Source organism: Chaetodon trifascialis, chromosome 23, assembly GCF_039877785.1.
Source record: "Chaetodon trifascialis isolate fChaTrf1 chromosome 23, fChaTrf1.hap1, whole genome shotgun sequence".
NCBI lineage: Eukaryota > Metazoa > Chordata > Actinopteri > Chaetodontiformes > Chaetodontidae > Chaetodon > Chaetodon trifascialis.
This window is the reverse complement of record NC_092078.1, coordinates 2369733-2394988: the sequence shown is the minus strand read 5'-3', so window position 1 is coordinate 2394988 and position 25256 is coordinate 2369733. Positions and strand designations below refer to the sequence as shown.

Here is a 25256-nt window from a genome sequence, read left to right as displayed (position 1 = left end):
AAAAGGTTCAAATTAGTGTCAACTGCACTTTCTCTGACTCCACTGGCCTCACAGCTCAGACAGAAGACATGGACATCCTGCTTTCTGGTATTTGGGGTTTTAGCAACGTTGGAAATTCATTCTATCCTAACAAGACATATAAGACATGGTGGGTGTAACACAGGTTGACCTCAGGAGTTTAACCATGCCAGCTGTGTGGCCTTATGGATGGGTTAGAGTTAGGGTCAGCTGGTCCGCCACTTTGATCCGGACTGAAGCAGATCAGCAATTATTGGATGGACCAACATGACATTGATGGGCCACAGGGGAGGCATCCGAAAGATTTTGTGATCCTCTGACTTTGTGACATGTCTATTTTTTAGTGATTTAGTAATTGCCCTCATGACCCCCTCAGGATGAACCATGATGACTTTAGTGATCCCTCAACTTTCATCTAGCACCATCCAAGTTTGAATATCTTCACAATTTTGTGTTCAGCTAATACCTGCAGAGCTCATGACATTCCCATCAGCATCAGTTCTGCTTCATACTTAGAGCTGAATTAGAGCCACATTCAAATCTGCTATTAGCGATGCATTTCAGGAGTTCGGGAGGACAAATCCTGCTTCAGTCATGGCCTAATTTAACAGGAAATTCACAGCGGAGAGCTGAGTCATGTCAGCGCAAGTATAAATGACTTATGTCATGATAAACATTCCTCCAAGCACACACAGTCTTTTGTTTTCCATTTGTAATCCAGTGGATCTCTGCACTGGTAGCTGAAAGGTGTGGCATGTGCAGTCTGCGCTCACAGTGCTCATTATCTCCTGTTCCTGCCCTGCAGGAGCTGAACAGAAGGTCATTGTATGGTCCGGCTCCAGCAAGAACAAAAGCACTGAAACACTTTGGTTTAATGCATCGGTGTGTGACAACGTTCAGAGCATCAGCAAACTTTATTCTCTCCGTCTCCTCCTCTCAGGAATGTATGAGCCTCCTAACGTGGGTCTGAACTATCAGGCGGAGGAGAGCAACAACGTGACGGTGGGATGGCGCTTCTCCTCCAAAGCCAACATTTCCATCCCCTCGCTGAAGATCCACTGTCTGTTTGTGTTACCTGAGCTGAAGGTGTTTTACCACCTGGACCACGGTGCCGAGTGGCCTCAGCACGAGCAGTTTGCAGGACGGGTGCAGTGCGACAAAGACGCTCTGAGGAGAGGACGCGTCAGACTTCAGCTGATCAGAGTCCGGACCGCTGACTCGGGCTGGTACCTCTGCAGGATGGTCACTGGATCCGTGAAGAAGGTCCAGGAGTTCTCTCTCCACGTCGCTGCGAAGCCGCCTCAAGGTTGGCCCTCATATCTGCTCGTATGTGGAAGTTTGGCTGCTGTCTGCTGCCTCCAGAGCCTGAAATCTGTCACCTCAGCTCACACTTCCTGTATATGTCGAAGTGACTTTATTTAAAACTGTTTGTACCTTTTCTGTCCTCCTCAGCTGTCAGTCACAGCCTTTGTTGTGTCAGTAGATTTCCTCACTTTAATCACTCTTCATGTTCTTCACAGCAACCACTGAGCCCCTTCCTGTGAGACCAGAACCAGAGCCAGCGAGCCGAGGAAGAGCTGGCCTCTATGCTGGACTGGGACTGGCAGTGGCGGCGGCAGCTGGACTGGCTGCCCGTCGCTGGACTTCACTCCACAACACCTGAAGGGAAACAGGAGGAGCCAGAAGCGCTGTGTGCGGCGGCACGTTGATGAAAGGTTTCAGGCCTCTTCAGCCTCTGCTGCCCCCTGCTGCTCTGCAGACAAAACCCACCAGATGGAGGCCTGAAGACTGAACTGCTTCCTGTGTTGGAGGACGCTGGTGGGCTGTAACGCTCGACTGATGGACAGAAACGAAGCCACAGACCCTCCAGCTGAGTGTGAGCTGATTCGGTGCTGGTGGATCCTGTCAGACAGAACGAGCTCACAGCACTGATCGCTCTCAGGTGTCGGACTGGATCAGGACATCTTCTCGGTGACGGCTTGGACAAAATGTTCTCTTCACTCGTGTTAACCTGGAGGTCTGCTGGTGTCTTTGCTCGTCTCTTGTTTCATGTCTGCTGCGTTGCTGCCATCAGAGGTACTGCAATACCACAAAGAAATACTGTTAAAAGTATTCAAAGTGTATCAGATGTTTTCAAAGTGTGAAGCCAGCGGTGGGACGCTGCTCAGCACATTTCTACATATGTGGACGTTCATACTGTAGATAGACACGTAGCATCAGTTTCCTCATCGTCTGCACCGAGCTGAGCTGCTGGACTCTGAACGAGCTGATGAAGAAGTTTCTCCAGACCTGGACGAGGAATAAAGAAAAGCAAATTCTGTTTTCTGGAAGTCGGACTCGTGGAAAGCTGTGCAGCCGTCACGCGCTGCAGAGCTGAACGGGTTGTCGCATCTTCTTTGAACATTTCATTTCGCCATTTTAATTTAATCTTATGAACCGTATTTGCATCATTATTTAATTTCTCTGGTTTGGGATGAATAAAGTTTTATCTGTCATGATTGGAAGTTCAAGAAGAAACTGAGCTGATGTTGGAAAACGTCTGTTTTTGTCAGAACTTTCATGTTTTCATGCTGTTCTGTAGTTTTTCGGAAAGTGATGCAGGAGAAACACAAAACTCAGTCTGTAAATGTTTTCAGTGCTAATAAAGTTTCTCATCATCTTTATTGCTGTTGAACTCTTTTAGTTCTTGAGAGCTTCACTGAAGAGTCTGAACTACTTCTCACATAAAGAGGGATTTATTTACAAGAGGAACATGAGGAAGAGTCAGCGCGGCGCAGCCAAGTCCATCAGAAGGCCAAAGATTACCATCAGTGAGTCCAGGCACAGCTTTCATACCGACTGTGACGTGAAACGAGGCAGATCTGCAAACACCGACAGTTATTTCTGCTGCCGTAACTTTGATTCAGAACACTGAGGACAGACAGACAGACGGATGGACACCTGCAGACAGAGTCCATCTGTCCTGCTGGGTCGTTCAATTCAATTCAATTCAATTCAATTCAATTCAATTCAATTCAATTCAATTCAATTCAATATACCTTTATTAGTCCCACAAGGGGAAATTCAAATTTACAGCAGCATCAGTAAAAGATAGATTAGATAGAAAGATAGAGTAAAAACAACAAGTATATACAAAAAAGTGTAATGAAAACAGACATTATCTTAAATTATAAATTGTATTTGCAGACTGTTATGTACAGGATGGATTGCACAGATTATTGCAGATTATTTACAGATTAGTTACAGATAATTTACAGATTATTTACAGATTATTTACAGATTATTTACAGATTATTTACAGATAATTTGCAGGTTACTTGAGAATGAAAAGATTGATGGCAGACGTCGGCACAGACGGCCAGCAGAGCAACTGCTGACAGTCCCAGTCCGGCATAGAGGCTGGGCCCCCCCGACCCGCTGGTTCTGGTTCTGGTTCTGGTCTCACTACTGGTCTCTGAGACTCGGATTCAACAGCAGCCGCTGGAAAGGACACGAAATAACATGTGGGTGATTGAAGTTGACTGAGACAGAGGACAGACTGAACATCATCCCAGAACCTGCCAACTGTCTCCCCTTCATCCCTCTCCTGTCTGAAGCACAGAGGACACAGCCTGTCCTGCACTCTCTGTCCACCAACCACAGGCCTCACACACCTGGTGACATCAGCACTCTTCTCCAGGTGTTTTGGACTGTTGGTCAGTAATTGGACAGGACAGGACAGTTTTAGCCACACTAGCAGCACGACTCTGCGGATGGAAGCGTCTGTCCATGACTTCGGTCTGGACTGAAATGTCTCAGCACGAATCCATCACGTTCAGGACAAACATCCACGCCCCCCTCAGGACGAATCTGAACTTTGGTGATCCTCTGTGCTAGTTATCAAATGTTAGCATGCTAACATGCTAAACTAAGATCCTTAGACCCGGTAAGTCACCTGCATCAGCTTACCTGTGACATTGAGCTGACATGTGCCAGTGTCCATCCCATAGTCTGTGTGGACTTTACACAGGTAAAGGCCCGAGTCATCAGTCCTGAGTCCGGACACCAGAAGTCTGATTCGTCCGTCTTTGAGGGCATCTTTGTCGCACTGGACACGTCCTGCAAACTGTTCGTCCTGAGCCTCCGGGACCTACACCCTCAACCAGGTGATACAGGGCTGAGGCCTTGCTCTCAGTCAACAGCAGACATAAGACAGAAAGGTATTTGAAGGAGCTGCCAGGTTTGGTGGTGAACCTCCACTCCAGCGTGACGTTCAGGTCCTCCTCGGCCTGATAGGAGCTCTGCGTCACGCTCACCTCGAATGCTCCTGTTGAGGAGACAGAGAGGAGGACTGAGGACGAGACGGACCGACAGCTTTGACGTGTGAGCCTTTAAACTGCGTCTCCAGCTGCGTCTGTGGACACTCTGGTGAACCAGTGAGCTTAAAACACAAAACAAACATTCAGTCTAATATTCTGACAAAGCTGGAAAACAAAGAAGAAACGAGAGAATAAAAAAGTCAAGACAGCAACAATAAATACGATCCAAACAACGAGTGAAGATCGAGGATCTTCCTGCTGTTCCTGAAGGAAACATTTAGAGATGGACGCCTGGAGGCTGTCACTGTTTTTAACGTGTTCAGGTGAAATGAACTGAAGGTGTAGACTCACCGCAGACGCAGCAGGTGGCGCTGAGGAGCAGCAGGACCTCGCACATCATCTGGTCCCTGTGTGAGGAGACAGGTCAGGGGTCACAAACAGGAGGTCACCGTTCAGTCCTCACACGGACCACAACAAACATCGAAGATCAAATCAAAGCGCAGCGCGGTGGCGTCTGAGCGGCGCGTCACACGCGCAAACAGCGGGCGACGCGACGAGCTGCTGGAACGACCTGCTGCAATGAGGCGGGGGAGGGCGGCCCGCGCCTTCACCATCCTACGAAAAAATAAAATAAAATAAAATAAAATAAACACGGTAGCGGCGCGCTGCTCAACGCGGATTTAGATTTAGATTTTCTAAATCTAAATCAGCCATTGGGTGAGTAACCTAAGGAGTCAAATGGTTTCTGTCTTCTCAGTTTCGACCTGGTGCACGATCAGGAGTCTGCTAAAACTGGCCTTTTATTTCGAAAGAAAAGAATCTTGCTGGATGATGGGCGGAGACAGCTTTTTTTTTTTTATCCCTTTTTTTATCCTATTTGGGAAATGATTTTGTTGCAGTCGCAATTAAACATACAAACAAACACAGATTATTACACAATCATTTAGAAAACAGTAACAAAAAATATAAACAGGACTAAAAATAAAAATTTAACTAAGTAAAACTAAATATATAGTTATATAATATGTAATATAATGTATAACACATTTTATATAACATTATAATAAGATAATAAATACAGTACAAGTAAGTATATGAACAGTATTTACAGTTAAAAAAAAATGTGCTTCTCTTCCTCTTTCGTCCTCCTCTCTGCGGGACGACGCATCTGGACGAATCAGAGGTCGTGTCCTCTTGCGCTGTTTATCAAACCCCGTCTGTCCACCGCAGTGCATGATGGGAGACAATCAGCATCAGGTCCTGACGACACCAACAGTACTGACTCAGTACTCAGTACTACTGAGGAGCTTCCCGCAAGTCTCCATGTACACGTTGTGACGTGACGTGTATCTCCAAATACGGCGTAGGTCGCCATATATGGAAACACACGTCACGACGTACAAATCCATATATGGCGCGTGCAAGTCCATATATGGGGCGAGGGGGCGGTAAACGCCTTTTTTCATCTTACAGAGGAGAGTATAAAAGCTTGGACAGCCGCGGCGCGGCGCCTCCGGAGCAGCGGACTTGACTCTTCATCAGGGCAGCGGATCTTCATCAGGACGGACTGAAGGCGCCGGACAGGCTGAAAGGTTCGTGCGTGTGTTTCATCAGGAGCTCTGCTGCTTTTCTTCTTAGTCGTGCGGTTTAAAGACTTTAAGACAAGAACTCACCTGAAGCTTTAGGCTCAGCTGCGCTCACTCTCAGTCATGACTTCAGCTGCGCTTCATTGAATGATTTTTGTCCCACAGTCTTTGGAGACAAGACTCAGAGTGAGAGGACATCCATGAGACGCTGTGAGGCGGCGGTGAACGCCTGTTCAAAGCATCCAGCCGTGCAGAAACAGCAGGCAGCAACACTTTATCCTCTGTTTTATCCAGATTTTAACATTTCACTGTGGTTTTGTGCATTTCTTTAATTCTGTTTCCAAACTCATCTCCAGCTTATTTCATTGGTTTTTCTCTGTTTTTATGTCCATTGTTTCTCTTTGGTGTAAAGCTCCACTGCGTGTGCTTTCTTTCTTTCTTTTAAATCACTCTGAGCCGCAGCTCCTGAATGAAAGTAAAACTTTTTTTTAAATTATTATTACTTTACACGAGACGTGCAGACATCAGCGTTAGAGGACAGTTTGCATGTCGCCTTTCCGGATCCGAAGTACAGCCGCTCTTTAAGTGTTCGGGAAACCTCGTGCATGTTCGACGGCGTGAAAAATCCCCGCAGCTCTCACGAAGCACGTGACTTTGATTGGACGGCAGCTACGGGTGGGCATACGCCCGCCCAGATTGACAGCTTGCCCGCCCAGTCAGAAATTCAAATTAAAAAAAATAAATAAATAAAACGATTTTCATAGTTATGTCTCATATTATGAAAAACTCACTTGTTTGGGTCTCTCGTGCTGCCACACACACACAAAGTGTGAAATAAGACCGTCCGCGCTTTTTTGAGTGAGACACGGATCTCTGTCAGCACCCTGCCTGCAGCTTCCACACCAGCTTCCACACCAGCTTCCACACCAGCCGTTTGAATTCGGCGCTCGGTGTCTCTCCACCCAGCGCCACCTTTCCACAGATCCGCTGTCAGGTTATGAAAGCACTGTGTTATGAATCATGTCCAGGTTGTTCTGTTAAGGCTGTAAAGAGGAGCACAGACCGCTCCATCGGCTCCCAGCCGACAGAAGAGCACCGTGGACTGAATTCATTTTTCAAGGCATGGAGGTGCATGCATGAACTCTTTTTTTTTTCATTAACAGTAAAGGTGCATAAACTGCGTTCACACGTGTTTCCTCCACTCCAGCCATCCACTTCGTTCATGTCAGACGATTTCTCTTCCTTCAAACTCCATTTGAACTGCATGTTTAACAGCCCAGTTTAATAATAATAATCATGATAATAATAATAATCGGGGATTAAGCCCCAAACCCCCTATTAGCTAGGAGCTGAACACTTTCTAGTGTAACACATAGTGATGTGTCGGTGTGTCGGTTTGAAGTGAACGATTGGAGCCAGAGCGCGAGCCGCTTTGGGCTTTTTTGTTTTGTTTTGTTTTCGTATTTTTCTCGACTTTTTTCCCGTTCAAGCCGCACGTGATTGGTCAAATACTTGATGTGTGGTGGCTTCAGTGTGTGTGCGCGCGCGCGCAATAAGCGCGTTAGCGCGCGTGCACGCACACACACACACACACACACACACACACACACACACACACACACACACACACACACACACCTTATCAATTTTGGCGAAGTGGTGATCAGGCCCGCCCAGACTTAATCCACGCGCGCCCATCGGTCACGTTCTGCATCCGCCGTCACGGCAGCAGCCTCTCAGGTGGAGCTGTGGGATCAATAAATCTTATCTTATCTTAACCTCCAGAGGACCAAGGGAAAAAAATATCTTTCAGCGTATTAATTTATTTATTTTTGTGATTTTCTGCATCTTTGGAGCTAAAACACCAACTCACATTTTAGAATTTTATAAAGATATTTTTCTTTTAGATTTAGACAGCATGTCCACTGTAGTGGACAAACAGAACGATTTTACCGAAACACAACGAAATCACAAGAGGCTGACAGAAAAAAGAGTGTCAGTCCATTCATTTAAGTGAAAGTGAACATTTGGTCCGTATCTTTTGTTGACCTGCTGAACAAATTGACATTATTAAACATTCATAACATTGCTATTATTTTACCTGAAAAAGTTTAACTGAACGCTGACTCCAAAGTTAAGATTCCTGACATGTTCATGAACAAGAAATATATGTTTACCATAGTTAAAAACAAACAATAACTTCACAACATTTCACTTATCGTTTCCTGGCGTTTGTGTTTTGTCTCAGCATGAAAACAAAGTTCCCTCATCCCACCAAAACACATGTGACTGGAAAGGCCAGGATGTCCTCCAGTGAGCACACCAGACTCCTGAGGGACCTCAAATGAGTCAAAAGATATAGACCAAAACCACGTATCAGAAAACATGAGGAAAAACCAATGTGTCCACAGAGGACACAAATGAATAGACTGGGTCTCTGTGGGGTGATGTCCTCATCACTCTCACTTTGACTGAACTCAGCGCTTACTGAACAGCGAAGTCCGTTTGGCTGTTCTCGTTCGTCACGTGCTTGTTTCCCAACAAGCTTCACGGGTAGTCTGCTGCCCCCTGCTGACTGCAAAGCACCTTTTCAGTGTTTGTGAAGATGAACATGTTAAAAATAAAGTGAAACAATGATGGAATGATTGTTTTAATGTTCAGTACTTCTACAGGAGGATTTTCCTATTTGACCTCCGCCACAGTTTCATATATTTATAGAAATATTTAGAGAATATCCTTTTTCTTCTGATCACCAGTAGCAGCTAATTGAAATATAAGAAGATACGATGCGATAGGATGAGACAGAGACGTCTCCTAACACTGTGTCCTCCTCCTGCATCCTCTCGTCTGGCTTCTGTCCCTGTTTGCCTCCTGAAAACAAACCGATTCGTGTGTTTGATTGGTTAACTGAGGCATGTCCAATGTGTCCCACCTTCAGGACGTCCGCTGAGCAATGACAGGCTGGACGGCTTCGCTTCTCTTGCTGGTGGTTACTGTGACACTGTCGTGTTGTGCACCAGGTGAGATGCCACACATTTGAGTCAGAGGTCTTCTTCTGGCATAAACGTCCATGTTACGGTGTCTGACAGAACACGTGTCGGTGGATATTTATCTCTGCTCACAGGAAGTCTGTGCACTGGTCAGCATCAGCGTGCACGAGGCCACGTTAAAGCAAACAGAGGCAGACCGAATACTGAATAAAGAGACAAAGACGAAGCGACCTGGAGGAGGCATGGCTGCATGCATCACTTCCTGTTCACACCTTTCACTGAATCTTGCATTAGTCTGTGAGGTCACAGTTAAACCACCTGACCGTCACACCCACAGCGCAGAGGCTCAACAAACCGACTGCCGCATTTTAAAGCTGCTTTTGTTTGTTTCTCCTCTCAGGAATGTTTGAGCCTCTTAACGTGGGTCTGAACTATCAGGCGGAGGAGAGCAACAACGTGACGGTGGGATGGCGCTTCTCCTCCAAAGCCAACATTTCCATCCCCTCGCTGAAGATCCACTGTCTGTTTGTGTTACCTGAGCTGAAGGTGTTTTACCACCTGGACCACGGTGCCGAGTGGCCTCAGCACGAGCAGTTTGCAGGACGGGTGCAGTGCGACAAAGACGCTCTGAGGAGAGGACGCGTCAGACTTCAGCTGATCAGAGTCCGGACCGCCGACTCGGGCCGGTACCTCTGCAGGATGGTCACTGGATCCGTGAAGAAGGTCCAGGAGTTCTCTCTCCACGTCGCTGCGAAGCCGCCTCAAGGTTGGCCCTCATATCTGCTCGTATGTGGAAGTTTGGCTGCTGTCTGCTGCCTCCAGAGCCTGAAATCTGTCACCTCAGCTCACACTTCCTGTATATGTCGAAGTGACTTTATTTAAAACTGTTTGTACCTTTTCTGTCCTCCTCAGCTGTCAGTCACAGCCTTCGTTGTGTTCAGTAGATTTCCTCACTTTAATCACTCTTCATGTTCTTCACAGCAACCGCTGAGCCCCTTCCTGTGAGACCAGAACCAGAGCCAGCGAGCCGAGGAAGAGCTGGCCTCTATGCTGGACTGGGACTGGCAGTGGCGGCGGCAGCTGGACTGGCTGCCCGTCGCTGGACTTCACTCCACAACACCTGAAGGGAAACAGGAGGAGCCAGAAGCGCTGTGTGCGGCGGCACGTTGATGAAAGGTTTCAGGCCTCTTCAGCCTCTGCTGCCCCCTGCTGCTCTGCAGAGAAACCCACCAGATGGAGGCCTGAAGACTGAACTGCTTCCTGTGTTGGAGGACGCTGGCGGGCTGTAACGCTCAGACTGATGGACAGAAACGAAGCCACAGCTGAGTGTGAGCTGATTCGGTGCTGGTGGATCCTGTCAGACAGAACGAGCTCACAGCACTGATCGCTCTCAGGTGTCGGACTGGATCAGGACATCTTCTGTACTGGAGATGGATTTCTCACAAGGTTCAGTCGCTTTCTTTTTAGACTGAAACGATGCATGAAATGCTGACGGCCACAGATCTTCTTCTACGTAAACCTCCTCTGTCTTAATGTCACTTTCTTTTAGTGCGTCTCCTCTGTCATCGGGACTCATCTCTGCGTCATTGTGAAGCCAATGTTCTGTCTGTGGGTTCTCCTTGTGGATCCTCCAGACGTGGACCTGAAATCCTTTGGTCAGAGACCTGTCAGGTTAAAGAGGACAGGCTGTGTCACTACAGTGTCTGGTCCTGTAAGGTCCACATCTGGCCACCTGAACACCACCTGTGGGCCACTCACATCAGATCTGGCTATAAGTACCGATTTGATCTTTACACGTCCGTTAGACAGCCGTCAAAGTCAACTCGAGCTTCAGTCATCAAACATCTTGTACAGAAAAGAAAATTACTGTCTAAAGGGGGAAATCTGAACTTCACCTGTTTTCTGGCTTTCTTCTCCATCTCCGTCCGACATGACAGGATCAAAGTTAAACTTCCTGTGTTTCTGGATGTTTCTGTTGGTCCTCACATTCTTTACGAACCACAAATATCACATTCAGTGTTAATCTGTGTCAAATCCTCCAGGCTGGAATCATCTATCCTCCACGGATCCACTCTGTATACAGAGTATATCTGAAGACCGTCCCCCAGAGTCCAGTCCATGAAGGGCTGTTTACTGGAGACCTCACAGCGCCATCTAGTGTCCAATGCAGCAAACACATGAATGCACAAACAGCAGATAGAAACACACTGACAGGAACACTTTACTGACACAGTAACCTTAAGTACATTTTGCTGATCATACTGACATTTGTACTTAGGGTTTGAATGCAGGACTTGTTGAGTATTTGCGCAATGTGCTATAAGTACTTCTCCTGAAGTGAAGGATCTGAATACTTCAGCCATTGGTGATGTTACGATCAATGAGTTTGAACGCTGTTCTGAATTAAAGCTCTGCCTGTCTGATCATGTTGTCCTCTGTGCCGTCCACATGGACACCTGTCTAACGTGTTCCTCTGTTTCAGCCTTTAAACGTGCAGTTCTGTGTGAGTCAAAGGTGCCACGGTCTCATTTCAGTCACGTATGAGGACATTGTAGTTCTATAGTCACACCACCAGGTGGCAGCAGCGACTGCGCAGTTGGCAGTTACACACGTTTCAGTGTCTGAATGCTGATGTTTGAATTATTTTGTCAACAGTTAAGAACTTAAAAAGAGTTTAAGTTTATATTATTTATACCTATGTTTAGATTTTCAGTTTCAAATACATTTGAAATGTAAAAATACTGAGGCAATCCGTAAATATATTCAGAGACATCCCGTAATATCATGTATGCCACTTTCACGCATGAAGAGTAAAATGCAGCAAATAAATGAGCGCATTAACATGTTTGTGACACTCGCCCTGATCTCACCTGAAGCCACCTGCTCATATCATCATCAGGTGAGGCCGCATGGCCTCGTGGGCGCTGATGAACGTCCTGATGTGTTCGGCTCTATCGATTAAGCGTCACGCTGCGTCTGAAATGAACTTTACAGCCCAGTGACAACAGGATGAACTATTAAGAAAAGGAAATATTGTAGCGTAATTACAAATCTGAACACAGAGCGACACTGTGCTGACACTTGAGGTGCGTTAAACCAGTGAGAAATGAAAGGATCAGCTGAGTAACAGACAGAAAAGAGCTTCTGCACATTATGATGTCACAGTGATTTGATCCTGGTGAATGGACTCATGCGTACATGGGAAGTGGCGCTTTTCTTTGAATGTGGATTTGCTCTCAAACATTGTTTCAGAATAAACTACATAAACCTGCATGTGGTTTGTGGACAGCTGACTTCACCACAGCTTTGCTGGCATCAGTGAATGCTGCTCATGCTTGTTAGTGATCCATGAGTCTGATGGCGTCTGCAGAAAAAACAATTCACGTGATATAATCCGCCCTTCCTCACCACAGAAATGGCTGTATAGTTTCTGCACGCAGGTCATTATAACCCAGATCTATGTTCATGTTCACCTCAAGTGGCTGCAGGAATTATGACAAGAGCAAAGGAGCGAGTCCAACCAGAGAACACCAAAAACATGAGGACTTTGTACAAAACCAGAATTCAATCATCACAGTACTTTCCTGAAGTGTCCCTGAGCTCATGTGTTCATCTCCATCCAGTCATGTGTTCACAAAGTGGTGAACTTCGCTCCATCCTCTGTGATCGACTGAGCCTTTCCAGGACGCCCCTTTCATATCCAATCATGATCCTCTCACCTGTTACCGATGAGCCTGTTTACCTGTGGAACGATCCAAACATTCCCCAGTCTGAAACGTGTTGCTGCATCAGATTCAATCACAATTAGTCATTTGGCAGCGACGTACAGGGAGGCAGGTCAGGGGTTCAGTATCTTGCCCAAGAAGGGATCGAACCACCAACCTCCTGATTGGCAGCTGACTGCTCTACTAGCTCGTGCCCTCGCGGGACGAATAAAGGAATATTGAATTGAATACAGCTGCCCCAGATTCACAACAAGCAGATATTTACAGAAATCAATGAAGCTGATGAGGAAGAACATTTCGCACATCCAGTCATTCAGGCACGAGAAGGTGTCGGATAAGATCTTGTTGTGAAACTGTCCCTTTCTAAAAAAACCCCTCCTGAGTTTATAGGCGTGACCATGAGATGTAACCAAAAAGTAACCCCACCCAATCAAACAACCTGCCTATTCTGAACGGTCTTAAATGCTCCTTTATCTTATATTTAGCTTATCTTACCAGCAGGAATTTTATCAGATGAAGCAAGTGAAGACGCTCCGTCGCTGAGCCTTTAAGAGGCAGGAGGCTGCTCCTCAAAGCTGCTGCAGAGGAGCGACGGCTGCGAACACCGACAGGATGGCAAAGAGTGAGTATCAGCTGGGAGGATTAGTATTCATCAAAACTGATGAATGTCACGTTCACGTCTGCAGGACTGAACTTAAACATGACTGTTTTTACTTCATCACCTTTTGTCTGTTGTGGAGGTGAAAATATGGAAGCTAAAGTGTGCCAGTAGAATAATGACATTACACAGATAATCATCAGTAACTAAGTTAGAAAAAACTTAAGATTAGATTTCAGTAGCATCCACGTTTGAAATAAATGGTGTCTGAACTTTACTCTAAAAATTAAGAAATGTTGATTTTCAATCCACTGCATGACTTGAACTCGCAGTACTTGGCAGAAGAACAGCAATATGATTATCTTAAATTAAAAAACTGTCATATTTTATCACAGTGGCATCTTAAATTTAGATTAAAAGTTTGACAAATATGATCAGGCAAGGATCAGGTATTTCAGAGGTCTATACAAATCAGTTAAATTGTCCATTAAGTCCACCACCATATATTGAGAGCAGAGATGATTACTGAATGTCACAGTGTGGAGAAAGACAGGCATTCAGATGATTAGCATCGTTAAAATGGATACCTGAGCTGAAACCATCAGTCAAAAACCACTGTAATACTCAAGTGATCTTTCGAGTTATTCTTTAAAGCTAAAAGAGACGACGTGCTGTTTCTCCTTGTCATACATTAATGTGAGCTGAATATCTTCGGTCATCTTTGGCTCCGGGAAGTTGTGAAGGGCATTTTTTTCATGTGATTCATTTGATAGTTTAAAGTTAATTTTCTTACGAAAATCTCCCTGATTGGTGTCCTTTAACTGTCCAACCACCAAAATCCTGAAGAAAAGGACTTCAATCAATTATCAAAACAGTAGCTATTCTTTTTCTTTTGATGGACTGATGAGTTAATTTGTTGCAGCTCTGCCAAGCTAAAAACTTGACAGAGCTTTGCAGACTTTTCTGCATCAGGCTTCGCCTCTTTTTGCTAAAGAAATCAGGGCTGAAACTGGTGCGACTGCTCAGAAAAGTTCATCTTTTTTCTTTCATTTTTCTCCTGCAGTGATAAAGAATGTGGACTTCCACTGTCAGGCTAACAACAGCGCCCATCGCACCATCGAAATCACATCAAAGCAGCTGGTTGTGAGGCGGGGCCAGTCCTTCCTGCTGACTCTGGAAATGGGACAGCCTTTCAGGGAATATGACCCACTCACCCTCGCCGTGGAGACGGGTAGACCATCACTCATTCATAGTTATAGTGGTTTGCAACTATTTTAACAGGCTAATGATTTTTTTCTCTGCTGTTATTCTGTCAGAATGTGCTGTTAAGAGTAAATGATGATTGGCTGAACGATAAAATTTAACACAATGAAAAATTAATCACAAACCTTTTCATAGCTTTGATTCTACTGTTTTAACTGATGTCACTGTTCTACGTTCGGCTAAAATGGATGCAGACGAATTTTTTTCTCAGTCTGAGGATGGAGGTCTCTTAATGAGCTGAAGTGTCTGCAAACAGATGGTTAAGAATGGACAGAAAGTTTATCCACCTCCACTCTAACCCCACCCACTTTCTTTACCAGGTCCTGCTCCGTCAGAAAAGCATGGCACCCGGTCTGAGTTTGGTAACCCGTCCCCCATATACGCCAGTGACACCAAGGTGATATGGAAGTACAGCATTGACAAGAGCGCAAACCTGCAGTGGGGGAAAGTGACGCTGTCTGTGACGCCGCCAGCTGACGCTCCTGTGGGCAGGTACTCCCTGTCTGCAAGTACCATGAGTAAAAGAGCCACTCTGGGAACTCTGGTGGTGCTCTTCAAGCCCTGGTGTTCAGGTAGCGTTACTGCAGCTGTGATGAGTCCACTGAGACCAGACCGGGGACCAGTGTAGGACTGGTTCCAAAATCTTAGCATTAATGCTTGTGTGTGTTTGTTTGTTTGTAGATGACTGGGTGTACCTGCCTGATGAGAGGGAAAGGCAAGAATATGTGATTAACGAGGAGGGAGTTATCTACTACGGGACGTCAAGCTACCCCCGCCCAACCACCTGGGTGTTTGGACAGGTGAGCGTTGGAGTGCTGACAGGCTGCTTTGAACTTCACACTACGACTGCGTCATGTGTGCAGCATTGCTTCAGAGGGCTGGTTGAGCTTGCTCTCAGAAATGAGAAAAACATTCCCTGATAATGATCTCCAGCTCCCGTGTTAATCCTGTTAAGTTCCTGTCCGTGAGGAACATTCAATGTATTTCAAACTAACGCACATCATTAAGTATCACATTAGAAAAATCGTGCACAAGGGCTTTAGTCTTTTTAGGAAAGGAGTTCATGCCCATTCTGGGATCTGGAAATAAACTTAAACTTGGTTTTGCTCCCTGGTGATTATACATTTAAGTTCTAACTTTTGTCTTTCTACCCAGTTTGAAGAGGAAATGGTGGACATTTGTCTGAAGAAGATCAACCCAAAATACCTGAAAGACCCGGCTGAGGACGTCTCGGCTCGCTGTAACCCCATCTACGTTAGCCGTGTGGTCAGCGCCATGGTAGGACCAGAGTTTGTTTTAACATGAGTGTGACGCAGAAAACAACATGCGTTTACCGTAGTCCTGTTTTGAATGCAGTGCTTATTCAAACACGTCTGTCTAGTGGAGTACTCTTCAGTTCTGGCTTTGCTATTTCTAATGTCCAGATCAACTGCAACGGTGACCGAGGTGTGTTAGAGGGACGCTGGCATGATGACTACAGTGGCGGAGTGAAGCCCACGCACTGGGCCAGCAGCGTTAGCATCCTTCAGCGCTGGTATCAAAAAAACTGCCACCCAGTCAAGTACGGACAGTGCTGGGTGTTTGCTGGTGTCATGTGTACAGGTACTGTACTGTGTTGTTCATGTGCATCACAGTGTTGGTATCAAATATTGCAGGACTCATCATCACCTTCTATGCATGAGTATTTGCCTCTGTGTATTTTTTATGGTTCCAGTGATGCGCTTCCTGGGTATCCCATGCCGCGTTGTCACAAACTTCCAGTCAGCTCATGACACAAACTACAACCTCACTATTGATGAGTATTATGACGACTTCGGGTTGCGAGCCTCAGAGAGCCCAGACAGTATCTGGTAAGACAAGCAAACAGCCAGATTTCTTACTGTGTTTTGTTCCTTTTTAATTCAAAAACACAATGTTAGAATCATTAACAAGATGCTCCTTGTGATGTGATTAGAATCAATATGCCTGAGATCGATATGCTGGGAGACATATCCATTCATTTTACTGCTTTTAAAATGCAAACTCTGGACAAGGCCATTTAGTGGATGTCCTTTCCAAAGAAAACCCTTAGTTCTAGAAAACACTACACACCCTTGTAATGACCATGAATACCTTAGGAGCCACCCAAAACAACTATGAACTACAGGTTGACCAAGCCGATTAATTGGTCCACCTCCACTATGAACTATTTCTTAACACTTTGTCAAACACTGCAGCAACGACTTAATGACTAAATAATGACCTTTGCAACCGCAGAGGTTCTCCCTCCTTTGAGAGTGCAGAGGACTGACAGAACGGGAAACTTCTCTGTGTCATGCAGGAACTTCCATGTGTGGGTGGAGGGATGGATGAAATGACCAGACCTCAAGAAAGGAGACAGCTATGACGGCTGGCAAGTCCTGGATCCCACGCCACAGGAAAAGAGCGAAGGTGAACACAACTTAGTTTACTCAAAACAAACGCACTGTGACAGACTCACAAACACCTTCTCACTACAGGGATAACGCTTGTAAAAGGACAGAGCGTTTCAGGATTCGATCTGTGGCTCAGTGCTTCTAAAAACGTGTTAAAGTCCAAGTCAAACTTTGGTTTTCTTGCTCCAGGGGTGTACTGCTGTGGTCCAGCCCCAGTCAAAGCCATCCTCCAGGGCGAGGTCGACCTCAAGTACGACGTTGCATTTGTCTTTGCTGAGGTCAACACTGACATTGTCAAGTGGAAGGTCAGTGCCGGTCCTTAACATCTACACGGTGTTATAACGATGCCGCACAACACCTCAGTGTTGTTCAGATGTAACCGATCCCACCATCCACAGGACTTGAAAGTACCTCTGTCACTTCATTTCATTGACCTTTATACCAACATTTAGTGGAGTGAAGATGTAAAATGGTAACATTTACACAAACTCACACTTAATGACAAGATTTTGGAGTCCAACAGTTATTCCTGTAATTGAGGGAAGAATGAATAATTATGTAAACGTATATATGCCACAGAAGCTCCTTTATTACTTTCCTCAATGGCAAATTTCTCTTCTGATTTTGTCCCTGTTCTCAGATGATTTATGGTTCAAAGAAGAAAATGCACTCTGACATCACGAGAGTAGGTCAGAACATCTCTACCAAGACCGTCGGCTACAGCGGCAGAAACGATATCACAAACTGCTACAAACACAGAGAAGGTAAAGACCAGATCCTTAAAGGAATACTTCACTCAATAACTATCTTCTGAATATCAAATAGTCTAGTTTGTTACTCGCTCCTTCTTGAAGGATGATGATGGATCACCATCACATTGTTCAACAAGATAATTTCTCAAACAATATGAACACCGGAACATTGTATAATGTTTTTGGTACCCTGGTACAGCAAAATTTAACTGTCGATCTTATCAAAGACAACCATAATAATAATAATAATAATAATAATACAATGGGTAGGGTCAGCAACCGCCAAAATTCCTAACTTCCTGTCATCCCTTTTCACCAATAGCATTTGACATCTAACCACTAATATCTGAACTGCCAAGAAAATAAAAGCAACCATCTAACACACCAGAGCAGCTACTCAAAAGACAACACGTGTCACAGCACGCACAGATTAATTCATCCGGACACTGATCGCTTATACCAATATTTTTTTGTTGTTGTTTTTCTGTTTTGTTTATTACGCTATGATTCGCCCTGATTCAAGGGAATGATGGGTATTCTCCCAACAGGTAGTACAAGGGAGAGGCCAGTCTTCAGGCATGCACTCAACAGAGTGAACTCAGAGGATGATAAAGAGGCTGACAGCCGAGAGGAGCCGCTGAAGGTGGAAATGAAGTTTGAAGAGGTATAAAACAACTTTAGTTTAGAGTGTTAGCATGCTAACATTTGTGAATTAGCACTGAACACAAATGACCTCATGATGGTGCAACATGAAAAGTCAGGGGATCACCAAAATTATGAACATACATCATCTGGGGCCCATTAACGTCCCATCTACATTTCATGGCAGTCCATCCAATAATAATGTAGATATTTCAGTCTTGGTCAAACTTGACTTGTCCAAGGTGAACAGGAAGGACTGCTTTTCTTTCACTGACATTCTTTTCCTGTACCAGGAGACCACGATGTTGAGTGGTCAGGACATTAATGTGAAGCTGAAGCTGCGCAGCAAAGATGGCGCCAGTAGGTCAATGTCCATCCGTGTCAATGCGCAGGCCATGAGGTACAACGGCATACCAAAACACAACATCCAGAGCGTAGTCCAAGAGAAGATGCTGCTGCCTGGACAAGGTCTGCAGCTATTCTCTGATACTCAATATTACGTCCATTACAAGCAGTTTTTGTGTTCTGAAGACACTTTTCATTTGGATGTATTCTTGTTATCGCTATGATTTCATTTTTACGGTATTATCTTATTTGTATTTGGATGCTAGAAGAAGTTAAAGGCTCACTGAAGAAACTCCTTTAGCTCCTCCTCAAGTCTCAAAAACAAAATAAAAAAGAATCCAAATCATTCCTCCTCCTTTCGCTGAGTGCATGGTCACATGCGTCTTTGTGTCCCGCAGACATGATCCTACCTGTTAAGATCCCATTCTCAGCCTACGGTAAATACATGCTGGGCTGCGACAGTATTAAGGTTTCAGCTGTGGCCTTTGACAAAAAGCAGGACAATGACATCTATGAGACTGAGCTTGACATCACTCTGGAGGACCTTCCCCTCTCCATAACGGTCAGAAGAATCCTCCGATCTTTAATATATAAAACTGCAATGAAGCATTTCAGCTAAACGCATTAAGGTTCAATCAGTCCAGGAGCTAGAAACACTTCAGTGTCATGAGGTGAGAAGCACTTTCACAGCTCACACCTGGACTGAGACTTCTGCCACCAGCCTGTGGCTGTGCAAAGGTCTGAGTACGCACCTGTGTGTCGTGCACAGCAAATTAATGATGGGCCACGGATGTGTGTGTGTTTTAGGTTCTGGGTGAGGCCCGTCACTTCTGTGCTCTGTCGATTGTGGTGGAATTTATGAACCCACTCAACGAGACACTGACAAACTGCTCTCTGACTGTCATCGGATGTGGCCTTTTCAGATTAGACCACGTGGAAAGGTTCGTATGCGGCTGCCAGGTAGAAGTCTGCATGCATGGCCGATCCAGCATCTTACACTTTATGAAGGCTGGTGTCCAACATCAGACTTAAGTTCGACACGAATGATTGGCTTTGGGAAACGATTCAAGCACACTCGGGCTGATGTGACACGCAACATAGAAATGCACTTATCAACACATTTTTCTGTGTGTGTCATCAGCAAAGTGGCGGAGGTGCAGCCGAACAGCAGACTGAAGTTCATCATCAACACCGTCCCCTACAGGGCCGGACTGAAGACTCTGGTGGCCGACTTGGACTGCAGCGCCTTCAGGGACATCAAGTGCAGCTGCACCGTTGACATCAAACCCTGAAAATGTCCTCTCACTTCCTGTTTGCCCTGTGCGTCGGCAGTCTGGTGAAGGCTAAAATAAACAGGATACTCATTATATGACTCACTGTATTCGTGCTGTGCTGTTGGGGTTTATCACATCAATGTGTAGGATGTATTTCACTCAAGCTGAATAACCGATCATTCTCCACATTACAATAATCAATGGATCGTTTATATCATATACCAATCAATCATTTTATGGGTTCAGCTCCTCGGCTTTGAGAACAAAATCATTTCTGTGTTTGTAAACTCAATAGACCTTTGATTGTTGGTTGATGTCACTTTGGGCTTCTGGGAAATTATGATTCATATTTTTACTGTTTTCTGACATTTTCTAGACAGCAGGGGTTGCAGAGAAACCAGAACAGGCAACACCTTTAACACCATTAACTTCCAAACCAAAATGAAACCAAGGCGATCAACAGTGCACATTTATTTACCCTTTAAAATGTGAAACATATCAGTGAAATCATGACTGTACCTGCAGAAATATTCAATCTGAGAACATGTATGGATTTGTTTGGTGGTGGATTTTACACAGATTCAATAAACGTGTGTTTCAAACAAGTACTGCCTCACGTCATTGTTCTTCTCAGACCCTCCAAAATAAAGGATCACTGGTTTTTCTGTTTCATAGCAACTTACCTTCATATTTTTAGCAAAAAATAAGCAAAAAGATGACAAAATCTTTAAAAACATCTCACAAAAATGCAGTTTAACAAGTTTTAATCAAACATTTAATCAAACAAACGGGAGGAAATGGTGGATTTGTCTGGGACTATTTTCAGCGGTAGATTAATTCACAGTTTGGTTGATGCTCTACACCCTCATTACAATATTTAGGCCATCATTGCTGTCAGTTATCTTTAAAACCCAGATTAGCCATCAGCTGTGTGGCTGTCACACAGAACTCCATCTCCGTTTCCATCTGATGTCTGCAGTTAAGAGGAATTGTCATCAGTGGCTGATTGGATGGTCAGATAGCAGCTTGCAGTGACACACCACCCGCATGTTTGCTGGACTTGGTGAGACCGTGCAGGACGCCAGACCTCCCTGACCAACAGCAGACAAACAGCTGGTTTTAAAACTCACCCATAACGTCTCTCAGTGATCCACAGATCCATAACACTCGACAAAAGCGGGCTGGTAACATCCACAAAGGTCCAGAAGATCCACGGCAGTGAAAATATTTAGTCCAAAACATGACAATTATCCTCAGAAAGATGTTTTCTCCTTTCAAATTAGCCGGCAGGGGTCTCCTCTTCTATTTTCCCCGCTACAACTTCCGGAAACATACAGATTGGCGCCATTTTTAAATGACACCCCTTGACCAATCACAATCTGCAATGTGCAGCCTAGCAAACAAAACGACCAATAACAGCCTGAGTTGAACAGAAGGGCCTCCCTCTCTTCTTCCTCCAGCCGATTTCGAAGATGACTGACATTTCAAATAGCCAATGAAATTCTGAACACGCCGACGGACAACTTCAGTGGTTTATTTACAGCTCGAGCGCCTCACATCACGCATTTCAGTGAAAACAGGATATTCCGCACAATTTGAAGAGATGAATACAGCGAAGACTTTTGCAGCGTATAGTTTTTCTTGTGTTGTTGTCACTTTTTATTGAACTTGGACGAGGACAAGTCTTCATGCTGTCGTCCCATTGTGTTTTCCAGTGTGCTCGGACTTGTTAGTCAAAGCCAGCAGCTCTTACGGTGAATCTGTAAATAGATCTCTGATGTTATGACTGCACAAACATGCACATCATCTGAGCACTCATGGCCTGGTATTAACGCGTAGACTTCTTAGGCTTGTAGCAGCTGCAGAAATGTGCAGAAACAACCGATACGACATATTTAAACCCTGCCAGTCCACACAGCTCTGCACAGCGTGACTCTGATTTTAAATCAGCGTGAAGGAGGACAGTAGAGCTCAACAACACAGAAACTTTGACTTTCACTCACCACCTGAGAAATGGCAGCATCTGCACACCTGAGCCACATCCAGCTCTGGGCTGAGCGGGGACACTGTGAGTCACTGCTTTGCTCTGCTTTCACGTGGAGGGTCATGTTTGCGTGTCCACACACTTTGGAACACAAGCAGAGAGTAAAACCCTCTTTCAGATGGGAGCTCTTTATCATATCCGGGCTGCCTGCTGGTTTTAGTAAAACGCAGCCTGAAGGAGCTGGAGTCTGGTGCAAACAGATGTGTACTTTCAGGGCAACATCGCCACCTGCTGGTAAGCTGGTGCTGTGCTCACTGCTCAAACTTACTGTGTGTGTACACGTGGACTTTCCCGTCCAGCAGAGGAACTAGAAACTCCACAGACAGTTTTCAAGCACAGACCAAAACCCAGAGACTTTTCATTAATTATCACATCATCGCCTGGATCTGGAGCCTCCAAGTGTTACATGTAGTTTGGTGTTTTTGTAACAGAACAGTTTGGCCTCTATAGTTTATTTCCTAGTTGATGAAAGCTGGATGTGGGTGAATCCCAGTAGAAGTCTCTCCTTTAAGTCACACTAAAGCTCGACGTCCTGCAGATTGATGGGCGTGGCGGCTTTGAGTGACACAGCTGCGGTGCCATGTTTTCCTTCTAAAGGCAACTTTATTTTTGTGCATTTTTATGGATGTCAGGCAAATATATCTAGTTGATTGTTTATTTCTTATTGATTGTCTGATATTTGAAGACTGACATAGCGAAGAGTCATAACTGTCAAAAAAAAGCTTTATTTACAACATTTACACAAATTAAAAACAGTATAACAAGTCAGTGCATTTAACAGAAGGCATGAGAACACGACAACCACAAAAGGTTTAATGTTACAGCAGACAGCCGACGTCTGATGGGGGGTTTGATGTGTTTCCTCAAACCTGAGCACAGAACCTCGTCTGGAGCAGGTCGGGTGTGCAGCAGAGGTTAGCATGAAGTTAGCCACCTGAAAAGACAGCCACCTTCATGACAGTGAGAACCTACGCCGGCGTCGTCGTACAGGCCCTGAACCAGCTCTCTGGTGAGTCACAATCTCTGGAGGAAGAAGAACCAAAGCAGACTTTGGCAAAGAGGGCCAGCACAGTTGCTGCGGTCACTCCCATTCCAGCATAGATGACGGGCCTCCTCAGACCCTCTGGTTCTTGTCTCATGCTTGGTCTCTCAGCCGCTGCTGGAAACATGAAATGAAGTGGAGACATTTTACTGAGACGGAGAACAAAACAACACCGCAGACTGAACGGAGAGAGGAACGACTGAACATCATCCTGGAACCTGCCAGCTACCAGCTTACCTGTGACATTGAGCTGACATGTGCCAGTGTCCATCCCATAGTCTGTGTGGACTTTACACAGGTAAAGGCCCGAGTCATTAGTCCTGAGTCCGGACACCAGAAGTCTGATTCGTCCGTCTACGAGGGCGTCTTTGTCACACTGGACTCGTCCCGCAAACTGTTTGTCCTGAGACTCCGGGACCTCAACACTTTCATGTAGGTGATACAGGGCTGAGGCCTTGCTCTCAGTCAACAGCAGACATAAGACAGAAAGGTATTTGAAGGAGCTGCCAGGTTTGGTGGTGAACCTCCATTCCAGCGTGACGTTCAGGTCCTCCTCGGCCTGATAGGAGCTCTGCGTCACGCTCACCTCGAATGCTCCTGTTGAGGAGACAGAGAGGAGGACTGAGGACGAGACGGACCGACAGCTTTGACGTGTGAGCCTTTAAACTGCGTCTCCAGCTGCGTCTGTGGACACTCTGGTGATGGTCTCAGTGCTGCAGACGCTCAGAAACATCAACTGTTTGCTCAAATGCTCAAACTGCTCAAACTACTTTACTCAGACTGATTCATTCAATAACACTTCGCTCTTATTTCTAACACAAGACGAAGGCTGGAAAACAAACAAGTGGACACTGACCAGAGACGCAGCAGGTGGCGCTGATGATCAGCAGGATGCTGCAGATCGTCTTCTTCCTGTGAGAGGCAGCGAGGAGTTTGTTATTATTTGTTGTCCTGACCGGACACCAGGCCTCAGTGCTGAAGACAAAGAGACGTTTGTCTCTCCTGAAGACGTCGAACAGAGTAAGGAAACAGCTGCTGAGTTGCTTGGCTGCTGGGGGACAGCAGGACATGGACAGTGGCTCAGTCTGTGTATATGTGGTTCTACAAATCAAAGTGAATACCATGAGCTTTAAACGTCTTCAGGGCGATCAGCGTCCTTCGTTCGTCGGGTTAAGACACTGTTTGTTCCGGGTGTGCCGCCTGTGTGTGCCCTTCATTTATCGGTCGTCCTGGCATGCGGTGCCCTGATGGCCCGCACTGATCCCACAAGTCAACTCAGGTGTGATCCATACTGGATAAATAAATACTGGCTCGATGCCCATGCTGTCCTCTGGGTCTTTACAACGTGAAACTGCATTTATCCCAACATGTAGGAACATTACAGCACAAGCATCCTGTTTCCACAGCACAGCCCTCACAGCTGCGCTGAACTGTGGAGTATTTCTTTATTTCTTTTATGAACGAAGCGGATTCATAAAACCTGTTTTGAACTTGTTCAGCTGGTTCATGTCTCTGCACACAGAGGACAGAGAGGACAGCTGCAGACAAAGACAGCTGATTTCAGCTCACATTTAGTAACAGCACAACAACTTCATGCTGCTGGCAGCATTCACGAAGAAGAAGGAGGATGAAGAGAAGTTTTTTTGGGTGGATCGGGTTTGAGGAGGATCTGCGGATCACTTGATGAAGCTCGTGATTCATCAGGTGATGAATCGACCAACTTCCTGTAAAAGCTCTTCTGGTCTGGATCAAACGCGCACTTCAACACGTCTTTCTGTCCGGTAACGGCTGAGGTCTGTCTGACATCTGAACGCTTATTGTTGCAGAATCATGAAGCGGCTTCAGTTTCAGTTTCACATCACTAAATGTTTGTTTATGGTCCACTTGGATCAGTTATGGTTGAGTTTCATATTAAACGAAGAAATGATCTCTTTTGCTGCCCGATTGTATCCAATCCGGTCATTTCTATCAAGTTCTTTAAAACTGACTGTTGTGGTTTTAGTTTTTGGCGGTCGACCACCTCCTCATCGACCCTCAGCCTCACGATCTTTACACTGGACTCATGATGATTGACGGTCAGTCGACCACATACCTGAAGAACCGTTTGTCTCCTTTCTCTCCGGGAAAGAATGCAGCTGCGGACATTTTCCAGATGTTCAGCATGTCGCCCTGCACGCCGCTCCTCGTGGCTCCTGGCAGCCGTTGTTCGGGTCGCGCCTAAAAGCAGAAACGAAACAGCTTCGATGCTGCTTCTTCTTTTCATTT

At 45.5% G+C, this 25256-nt stretch overlaps 1 protein-coding gene, 1 long non-coding RNA gene and 1 pseudogene across 2 annotated transcripts; 1 reads left to right on the top strand and 2 right to left on the bottom strand.

Annotated features, from left to right (window-relative positions):
- Window positions 1–3039: 3039 nt before the first annotated feature.
- On the bottom strand, window positions 3040–5129 carry LOC139351615 (uncharacterized). The gene is made up of 3 exons (XR_011603583.1): window positions 4668–5129; window positions 3967–4324; window positions 3040–3498 (listed from the first exon to the last, which is right to left on the bottom strand). It is a non-coding gene; the product is annotated as an uncharacterized lncRNA (long non-coding RNA).
- Window positions 5130–13131: 8002 nt separating this feature from the next.
- LOC139351553 (protein-glutamine gamma-glutamyltransferase 2-like) lies at window positions 13132–20021 on the top strand (annotated as a pseudogene).
- A 2635-nt stretch (window positions 20022–22656) lies between these two features.
- On the bottom strand, window positions 22657–25256 carry LOC139351641 (CD276 antigen-like). Its single transcript, XM_070993624.1, has 4 exons — window positions 25084–25256; window positions 23848–23903; window positions 23229–23588; window positions 22657–23108 (listed from the first exon to the last, which is right to left on the bottom strand). Exons 1-4 carry the CDS (start codon window positions 25152–25154, stop codon window positions 22918–22920), a joined length of 678 nt encoding a protein of 225 aa, XP_070849725.1. The 5' UTR covers window positions 25155–25256; the 3' UTR covers window positions 22657–22917.

Bases quoted from the DNA above. Each gene is read 5' to 3' on its own strand.
- LOC139351641 (XM_070993624.1), bottom strand. From the start codon at position 25,154: ATGCTGAACATCTGGAAAATGTCCGCAGCTGCATTCTTTCCCGGAGAG. The intron at 23,904-25,083 runs GTATGTGGTCGA...TGCCTCTCACAG, and splicing joins GGAGACAAACGGTTCTTCAG to GAAGAAGACGATCTGCAGCA. The intron at 23,589-23,847 runs GTCAGTGTCCAC...TCTCCTCAACAG, and splicing joins CGCCACCTGCTGCGTCTCTG to GAGCATTCGAGGTGAGCGTG.